Source organism: Lipophrys pholis, assembly GCF_963383615.2.
Source record: "Lipophrys pholis genome assembly, chromosome: 7".
NCBI classification, from domain to species: domain Eukaryota; kingdom Metazoa; phylum Chordata; class Actinopteri; order Blenniiformes; family Blenniidae; genus Lipophrys; species Lipophrys pholis.
The window spans coordinates 22,522,769-22,533,127 of record NC_137638.1 but is presented as its reverse complement, the minus strand read 5'-3'; the positions used below and the strand labels follow the sequence as shown (position 1 = coordinate 22,533,127).

Genomic DNA, 10,359 nt, shown 5'->3' with positions numbered 1-10,359 from the left:
AGAGACGTCACAAAACCACCAATGAGTCTCAGTTATGAAAAACTGCCAAAGACGTACTCTGATCTTAACCCAACAACTAAGTGTCCAGGCTGTTGAAGTTCCCAGCAGATATGACAGCAAAGCAAAAGAAGGTCGAGCATCATCTCAAACGGTTTGTCAGGGAACTGGATGAAGCAAAACCGGGGAAATTTTTAAGATTCTGCAAAGGATCTGATTTGATTGTGTCAGACGGTATCGTGATTGAGTTCACGGTAATTCTGAATTCACAAGACGTCCAATTGGACGAACATGTGAAATGTTTCTAGAGCTACCTGAGTGCTATGAAAAGTTCCTAGATTTCGTGCTGAATTCAATGAAATCCTTGACAGCAACATCTTGGCGATGGACATTGTGTAACATGGTACGTGGTCCTTCAACCAAGACTCTGCTGTGATACTCATTTGACACACAGTGTGATGTGTGATGATTCTTGTTCTTAGGCGTTCTGTTGTTACGAAGTAACTCAGGGCCCGATAAAATGTTCAAATCTTAGATGTTATGATGTTTTAGAGTAGTCAATAAATGTTTTAGAATGTACCTGTAACTTTTAATGTTAAAGTTTCCCCTGTAAATACCTGTCTAGCATTATATTGGATGTTTATTCATGCGTTCACAGTACTGTAATTTACAGTTCTTGCAAAAATGCTAGTTTTGTGCCTTAAAATGCCTTTTGTGGTTCAATACTTTTGAAGTTGTTTAAATGCTTGTTTTGTTTAGTTGTTTTGGGGTTTTTTTGGAAAATGTTCTCTTTCACCCAATTAATTTCTATCTTTTTTTAAATTTATCAAACCACCACAAGCATGTGTTGCGGGTAAATGAATGTGAAATATTTTCAAAAACTGTACTTAATTATGAAAATATATCCTGTGTTTCCTCTGCGTACCAAAAACTAATTTTGTACTGAAGAAGACCAGCTGGGAACTGCTGCAAATAAAAGTAGCTCGTAATTATAGAATTTCACTTCCGAGTTATTTCTTTTGGGGGTGCATTCCTCCTGACAAAGGGCCAGGTCATCCATGTCTGTTATCTTGAGACTGTCTTCTGCTCTGTACATGTCTGGAAGTGTGTACATCAAAATCAGGCGACCTCAGATCACACCGCCGCCTTCCTTTGCTCTCGTCTTGTGTGAATTCCAGGTTCTCACAACTTCATCAATTTCATCCTGCATAAAAACAAAACAGTACACAACTTGAGGTTTAATTCACTAAACAATAGGCTACACATACAATATGAGAAATACATGTTGTTGATGTTGTTGTGGTTTGTAGTTGTTGGCGAAGAATGCAAGTGACAATTTACTTATGTTGTTTAATTTTCAAATTGTTGGACAGAGGTACTAGACAAGCATTCACAATTAAACAAGGGACTCACAATGGAGTGCGGGATGCATAGTTGCTTCCCTCACTCTCAGTTAAAAAAATGTTTATCTCACGATTATTGGTGTTATTACTTATTGCTTTCAGGTTCAGTGCTGCAGTCCTGTCTGTCTGTAATTACCTGACACAACAGGCTCTCTGGTGTGAGTACAGTAACAGCAGTAATAAGATTACTTTGGACTTCACTTTGAAAGGTGGCCATATATGAGTATCAATTCTATTTATTCAGATCTCATACTGCAGTTTATATTCTTACAAACACAATGCGAAAATTTCCCTCTACAATTAAAAAATAAAGCCAAATAAAAAATCAAGTTGAATTCCTCTGTAATGTGCTCTGATCAAAAGTTAACATGCATTTGATTTTGTTAAATTCCATCCAGGTGACTGAAGGAGAGGCCAGGGGCACCGACATCATGAGTTTCCCAGCCTACCTGAACAAGGTTTAGGAAGCAGAACTGGATCAGGATCCCATCCAGGAAATCACCAGAGAAGTGTCCGTCATCCTGGAGAGTCTGGAAAATGTTGATCCAAAATTGTGCACTTTGGTTCCTCAGGATCCCCCACCACGATCCAATCCGTTGGTTTGCGGCGCTGCGTCCAAACATGAAACTTCGGACTCCGGCAAAATGGTTGCTGCGCATAACAGGAGCGACTGTGACTGCAGTAATGCCTCCTTCTCAAACGACGCGCAGGTCTGAGTTCCACACCTTCAGGATTGAACAACTTGATCAAATGTCTTATTGTATCTTGTGAGACCACGTGCTTCAGCTGAACTGGGCGCAGCCATCGATAGCCTTGCATTTGTCCATTACCCGATAATTCAAATGAGGCCACTTCTTCCAGGCTGGTGGGCTTTATCCTTCGGAAAAGTTGCAGTTTTCTCTTCGACGTCCCAATACTAATAACTACACCGTGTTTGTGAGCTAAAAGCGAAAGGATTTCTTTGTTACTAAAGTATAGTTTAACCAGCTCCTCAAACTGCCTGCCAGGCATTTAAAACAAGCAGTCTGCATGATGAAAAAGAAAAGAAAAGTTTATATCGATTTTCGTCTTTTTCTTGAAGTGCATGAATTATTTTTTTTTTTAGCCTCCGAAAATTTTTTTTTTCTTCAGTGGCCCTAATACTCTTCCGTAGTCTTCAGTATTAAAGAACTGGAAAAAATCTAAGTGACCAAAGAGCAAATGTCTCTCTTTTACGAGGACACGTGAAAGCAACACAGATGGCTCTGTCACCATGGCAACGTTTGTCAAACAAGATCCCAGGAAGCCGACTCGTAAGGTCTTCATCATATCGGTTTTCAACTTGAACACGACACATTCTCGACATGGAGGGAGTTGATAGTGACCCAAAACTCTCTGTGTTGTCCAAAATTGAAGACGCTACGACGAGGTAACTTTGTGTCGTTTGACGAAGTCAACGTGACGTTTAATGTGTAATCTTGATGAACATGGTTTTGTTTTTTATTTCTCAGTTTCTCCACCCTGCTGATTGAACAAAACCCCATCCTGAGTGAAGACTTAAAGGAGAGCCAACATGAGGAAGAGGAGGAGGAGGAGGAGGAAGACCGTATGAAGGTTGTTTTAAATTCCTGATTATTGTCCCAGCGTGTGAGTGTGCCAGGACCCATTCAACGCTGCTTGCACTTTTAATTTCAGTTTTTAACGTATTGAACATGGTGATATCATAGTGTTATCTCTGTGGGATGGGGTGGAGCAGCAGTCAGTGTGGTGCAAAGAGAACAACTTGATCCCTAACCCCAAAAAGACAAAGGACGTCATCGTGGATTACAAGAGGATAAACACTGGCATTCAGCCCGTATTTATCTGTGGAGAGTTTGTGGAGAGGGTCTCCAACTTCTGGTTCCTGGGTGTGCCCATTGATATTGTTGTTAAAGCGATTCTTAATGCATTGCGCGTAACAGGACTTTGCCTTTTTACCCTGTTTTAATCTCTGTCACCACCTCAAAGCAGAAGATGATATAATATAAGCATAACTGACAATACACTAAAGAGTAAACTAAACTATACAGACAGTGTAGGAGCCATTTTATGGGTTTATTGTTTATTTCTGTTTGTATGTGTCCTCCTGATGACTGGCCATTTGTTTTGATTTTGATTTCGCCCACTAGGTGGAGCTAGGGCAAGGTGGAGGTTATAAAGCCTCCACCTAATCAATGCCAGGTGTGCAGGACAGGGGAACAGACACAGTTTTGAACCGTTCCAGGAAGACGTTCCAGGGAGACGTGTCAGGAAGAGTGGCAGTAGGTAGGAAAGATTAAATGTGGACCATAGGAACTCAGTATTGGGCTGAGTGATTGATGACAGGCATCAACTTTTGGACTGTGGAAACCCTCAATTAAATAAATGGATTCAAAATATGCCAAGGAAATCTACGCATTGGACCTGATCATTGTTGCCTCTGAACGCGGTTGAAAGAGTTCCCCCGTCCTCACCAGAGCAGCACCTTAAATAGGTTAAGGTGCCGCTATAGACAGTTTTATTTTAAGTTTCTTATTTCATGTGGCTCACTGCTCAGAAGCTGGCCAACCTGAAGAGAGATTTAACTACATCGGTAACCAACATCATAACCGCAGCTGATGCCAAGGAGATGAAGCGAAGGGCCGAGCTGGAGGAAGCGTGCAAAATCAGGCAAATCTTTCACTCATCTTTTCAATCTGCTTTATGTCAAATTGCAAGATACCTTCATCTGACCTTCATTCTATCTATGTTATTCACAATTTTCATGACACAGACTGGAGCTGTTGGAAAAGGATGTAAAGTCCACCCAAGCAAATTGTGAGGAGCTCGCGAAAGGATGGCAGCTCAAAAACAAAAATGAAAAGATGATCCCTCAGGAGCTGGAGAAAGCCCTGAAGAGCCAGCAGCAGTTGTGTGCTGTTGTTCTTCAGGAAAAGAAACAGCTCCTAAATGACCTGCATCAGGTAACTCAGCCTATCCCGCTACTATTTCATAGTTATAGACTCACAAAGTACAAGAGATACCATATGACAACCTGACCCTCTGAGGTGTGTCTCCTCGAAGCTGTGTGCATAACTAGTGTTCTCTGCTGCTGAACAGGATGTCAAAAGGAGAAATGAACTTCATGACAAGACCTTGAAGGAAAATGCAAAGGAGATTGACCTGCTAATGGAGAGACACAAGCACCAGATCGACGTCCTGACAAAGGCCTACAGCCAGGAGCTGAAAGACTCTGAGGTACAAGGAGATGTGTGGGTCCTATAAGGTTCTTATTGTTTCAGCAGGAAAAAGGAACATTTTCTTCATCTCAATCACTTTTTTACCTTCTTGTAAGCAGTGTAAAGCTTTTATGAATAATTATGTCTGTCTCTAATATTTTGCTCCAGCCTTCAACCAAATGGATTACTCAAAAGAAGAAAAAACAACAGCATTTTGTACATGACCCACATGAATCAGGGAATAACTAGATTGGTGGTCTGAGATTTGTAGTTTTGGATGATAATCTTTAGTGGACCCCAGTATAGTCACTGTAATAATTACTCTGCTGGCACTTTTAATGCATTGTTTAGTCAAAATGTGGTCCAGCACTTTGCTATTTGACCACAAGCTTACACAATGGAATGCTGTGATCCTGATGGTTTGCTTGTATTTGGTTATTTTCTGTGTTTTATTATGGTTTTTCCTCATATTTCCCATGTTATACTCCCTTTTAATCTTGTTTATTGTTTTGTACTTAGTCCCGGATAGTTCCTATCCATCCTCGTCTGGTTTGCTGCACCTGTTCAATTTAGAGTCACCAATTCACCTCTATTGCATGCTGTTGGACTGTGCTCAAGTGTCGTAATAACGACCCGTCTTTATTGATTCTGATTCTTATATTTCTGTTTTGGCAGAGAGTTTATATGAAGGAATTTGAAATGCTACATTCAGATGACAAGACCAGATTGGAACAAGAGTTGAAGGCATTCAACAACAAAGAGGTAAAGACAATCGGTGTAAAGAAACAGTCCCAGGCGTGCTGGTGTCTTACGTATATATATCAGTGTCTGATGATTTCTGAACTTTGTCGAGCTGCAGGAAACTATGGAAACACTCACAAAAACGACAATGGAGAAATGTCAAGAGAAAATACAGCAGGAAGTAATGACGACAAGAGAGGAGATCGTCATGGAGTTGAAACAGTTGTTGGAGTGGCAGGTTTGCACATATATACCAACTAGCTTTTCATTGGGTGAACTCTTATGTTTGTTACAAAAAAAACCCTCTTTGTTGTTTATTATTTAAATTGCCCACAATTAAATAACTTTTTTGATCCATTTCACGCCGGTCTCTGCAGGATGCGGAGAGAAAGAAGAAAAAAATGGCCTCCAAGTTAGTGGTAAAAGACACAACAGTGGAACTTATCGAAAGAGAGACCAGAATCGAGGCTAAACTAAGAAAGCAGCTCCTCAGGTATACCACTTGTCTAAAACACACACGCGTGCATGCACAAGCACACCCAGGTTGTGACATCGATCCCTTTGCATTTCAGTTTGAAGTCAGAAATGAAGGATTTGAAAGCCAAGCTTGCTGAGGAAGACGAAGACTTTACAAAGAAGAACCGGCCACTTTTAGATGACTATAAACGCTTCATGCACCGATATGAACGCTTTCAAAACCAAGTCAAGTGAGTCATGATTAATCACATTGGGATTGTGAAGTATAAATGCTTCATGTTTTTTGTTTTTTTCTTCTTCTAAATCTACTTTTCTGTTCCTCCTGCACCTCTTGTTCCCTTCATGCAGACACTTTGCTCATGCCGACGCCAGGCAGTACGAGGAGGTGTGGCGAACCATCGATACGGAGGTCAAACTTTGTGTGAAAAAGGCCTTGGAAATGGACTCGCTGATTTGCAGTCACCTGGGTTTAGTTTGGAAACCACCTCCTATGGCTTTTATGGAGGTCTGTGGTCCCATCAGGCCCCAAAGAAGAGGTCCTGCTCACCAGCTGTTTCAAACTGAGTCAGCATCGAAGGGCAGCCCCGCAACACCAATGATGGATGCCTCAGTCGGACTTAGCCCGGAGACTATTGAGAGTCTGCACCTGGAAACAGACAAAGAAGGGAAAGCAGTGCATGCTGAGAGCCACGCAGAGTTGGAGGAAGAGGAGAAGATGCTGGAGACGGTGGTGGAGATGCTGTGCGATGAAGCGGTCAGAGTCATCTTACATGTTTATGTCATGAAAAAGATACTGCAGTAGTTAAAAAAGAATGCGACCAATAATTGTAACTGTTTTTGTATAGAACTGAGTGTGTGCACATACAAAGGCAAGCAAACTGTTTCTCTCCTCCCATCACAGGGTTTCCTGATAACAGATATTCTCCTGAATATACTCACATCCCTGGAGCCGGAGAAGCAAACTGGTGTGAAGCTGGCTTCCCTTCTTTGTGTGAGTATAAAGTTGGTCATCTTTTTATTCCACTGTTCCCTCAAGCATATACAGTCTCTTCAGTGTCTTGCGGCTGCTTCACAAGGTCTTACCAGGTTGAGATAGAGCAAACCATCCATCCATCTTCTGACACCTTCATGTAAAACAGGGTCACAGGTGCAGGAGTTGATCCCAGCTCCCTACGGGTGAAGGCAGGATAAACATTTCACGGAGTCAGACCAACACATACACATTCATTTTGAGAGACATAAAAAGCCTCCAAAGCATGTTTCTGGACTGTAGAAGCAAAGTGGAAAACACACGCACAGGGAAAACGTTGAACCTCTTCATGGAAAAGCCTCCAAGTCCGGATGAGAACCAGGATTATTCCTGCTGTTACTCCAGAAAATATATATGTGTTTGATAAGTGATTTCAGGATATACGTGACTCGCTGTGAGGTGAGCATGCAAACCACTACGTCAAGAGGTAAATAACAACCGTCCTGCTTTGTCCTTCAGACTTTGGGCATCGAAGATAAGGATGTGTCCAAGTTGACTCTTTTCCTCCTGAATTACGATCGTCAGCAGAGAGAGAGGACTGAGGTGAGGAGGAGCAGTAGGTTTGTTTGTTCTTGGGGATATTGTGAACATCGACTTATAGGAAATGGTCTCAGTTTTATTTGTGGACGTTACTGTCCATTGTTTGCTTGTAGAATGTTTGTGGCAGTGGCACGGCAGAAGAGGCAGGAAAGATGAGCACAGAGCTTATGGACCGCAACAATATCCTGTTTGCTCTGAAAAGCTTCCTTGAGCACAGCAGGAGGTCCAGGTAAATCCACATCCAGTGCATCCATTGTGAAAACCCAGTGTAGGGCTCACCCGCTGAAAAGATTCCACACCAGTTTTGTTAGACGCTGTGGTTTATATTTCAAGGAGGAACTTCATCCAAGAACAGTCTGGTTCCCGGCTTCTCGAAAGCGAAGAAGCCGCAGCAGCTGAAGCCTACTGGGAGAGTATGGGCAGCATCATCTCTGAGGACAAACTCAAACTGTGGGATGCAGCGGAGGTCCAACTGAGGAAATGCCAGTGAGTGGACGAATACACCGCTGTGGTTTAACTGCATCGAATGACTGGTTTTGTGCTGGTGTGTATGTTTCTCAGAGCCATGCTGACAGAAATGTGTGATCATACCTCTGAGAGTGAGACGGCGGAGCAGCAGAACACAGAGCTGAGGAAGTTGCTGCACCAGCACCAGGAGTATGTACAGAATGGGACAATTATGAATATTTTGCTCTCTTGACAGACAGTCAATTATAGTGTTTTCAGCATAATAGTTTAATTCTACAGTGGAACCATTGATTGAACAGAGCAGACATGCTGTGCGCTCCTTTGGCTGACCTTGAGCGGCCCACCTGAAGTCAATGAGACGTTTGAAATCAAACTAAAACGAGTGTATATGATGTATAATATACAACCGCGACAGGAGCAAATCTTTGTTACAATGATACCAGCTTTTCATTTATAGTGTTAAACAAGACAGGGATCTGTTATCATTTATTCAGTGAAGTCAGAGATTGTTTAGTGTAGAGCAGATCATGGATCATCATTACCAGACAAATCTCTGACCGATGGAAACCAGGAACAGCCACTTGGCAAAACCATCGAACATGAAGATAAATATTCATATTGAGCAGAATTGCTGTGCATACAATATACAATGTTCTTCCTGGTTTTCTCTGTCTTTTGATGGAAGAAATACGTGTTTTCAATAGTTTTTTCTGAATGAATACATTATTTACATGTTGCAGAATCAGTGTGTTTTTTTTATCAAATTTTAAATGGTTAAATTATGTAATTCAGACTACAAATTCAATGTCTAGCTGGATTTAAAGGAATCTGTTTCTTATCTAACAACATTTTTTCTGACGTTTTCTCTCAGGTACTCTGGAGCAGATATGTTTGACTAAAGTCAACATCGGGATCATCACGGGGATTGTGTGAAGTCTGGGATCACAATAGTATTATTTGAAATTCAGCATTCAAGTCATTTTCAAGTTATTTTCAAAATGGTGAAAGGAGAAAGTGAAAACTCAGCAAGCCGTACTCTTTTATTTTGTGATGGCGTTCTCGGCTGCCACCAAGACAATCTTGAACAGGTATCGGTCCTCTGTTCAAATGATTCCAGTCAAGTGTCCCAGTGTACAAGACTGAGCAGGTTTGAAGGATTTCATATCTAAAAATTTCACCGAGAGCTGAGTGTGTACTCTCTCAGAAAAGGCTGTATTTTTGTGTAAAACCAGATTACATATGTGATTTGGTTCCATTTGTCCACATAATCCCCAGCAATGCTGTTGAGCTTTTGTTTGTTTGCTTTTAATTTGGGGTGTAATAAAGTATCTCATCTGATTTTTCCCCCAAAATTCTCTCAATTTCTGCGAGTGCGTTGTTTTATTTGTTTTCTAGATGTCATTCTACACGTTTTCTGGGATTTCTTCACTCAGCTTCCCAGTTGTGTTGAACCTATACCGTTGAGTTATTTTTGAACTCCATCAGGTGTCTACAAGAGTGACAGAGGTTTGGGGACATCAATGCCATAAGCTTGTACAAATAGTTTTGTGATGGGGGTATATATGTATATATAATATTACTATTATATTGTGTCAGTGTTTGAAATTGCTAAATATTATATTATATCCAAATGAAGTAAAAACAAGTCAATAATATGTAATGTCCTATAGCAATCACTGAGCTGATCGCAAGGACTGATTTGTTGGTTTTTGTACTGTTGATGGTGATTGTGTTGTTTTTTTGTTGTTTAATTAGTCTAGTTAGTTGGTTTAGTTTAGTCAAGTGGAATGTTGAAGCCATGAGTGAAGAGTTTTGTGGGTTTCATTTCATCCTGACATGTTGTAGTAATTTGTGAATGATAAAATCAAAGCCTCTGCCATTTGCAGTTGGTATAAGAGAAAGGTTTGTTCCTCAAGTGGGATGCTCCTACACTGATCACCTTAACAACCACCATCATTGTTTTTCATGCAAAAGATCCTTTGCATACACTGTAGGACTCATGCATATATGTATTCATGAAACAAAAAGAAACATACATGTGTATAAATATTAGTTTAACATTACAAAGAGGCTTCGCTACAACCTCATACTATAGTAACACAAATGGCTGTTGTACATTTGGAGTAAATCCACACAGGGAGAAGATGCAAACACCAAAAAAAAAAGCCTACATCAAAACCTGGAATATTCTTGCTGTGAGTCAAGAGTGCTAAACTCTATGTTATTGCGCAACCCAAGAAATAGGTCATCATTCATAATGCAATTATTTATTGAATATCTGCGCCACCCCAAAAAAATGATCTTGACTCATTGAAATTCAGATTGATTTGTTACCTGAGAACTTTGCTCATGAACAAATGAGTTTCCATTTATTGTAGAATTAAAAATATAAATATATTTCATATATATACAGCAATCTATGTTAGTCAAGGTACCACTTAGAGGTATATAAAGGGCAAGATGTCCATGGTTCTTTGTACGTACAATT

General features: G+C 40.7%; 1 protein-coding gene across 1 annotated transcript; it reads left to right on the top strand.

Annotated features, from left to right (window-relative positions):
- Nucleotides 1–3,591: 3,591 nt before the first annotated feature.
- Nucleotides 3,592–9,230, top strand: drc1 (dynein regulatory complex subunit 1 homolog (Chlamydomonas)). Its single transcript, XM_080466576.1, has 13 exons — nucleotides 3,592–4,067; nucleotides 4,171–4,360; nucleotides 4,497–4,634; nucleotides 5,291–5,377; nucleotides 5,475–5,590; nucleotides 5,929–6,063; nucleotides 6,182–6,587; nucleotides 6,735–6,824; nucleotides 7,323–7,406; nucleotides 7,517–7,632; nucleotides 7,737–7,889; nucleotides 7,965–8,060; nucleotides 8,743–9,230. Exons 1-13 carry the CDS (start codon nucleotides 3,937–3,939, stop codon nucleotides 8,768–8,770), a joined length of 1,770 nt encoding a protein of 589 aa, XP_080322702.1. The 5' UTR covers nucleotides 3,592–3,936; the 3' UTR covers nucleotides 8,771–9,230.
- Nucleotides 9,231–10,359: the final 1,129 nt, after the last annotated feature.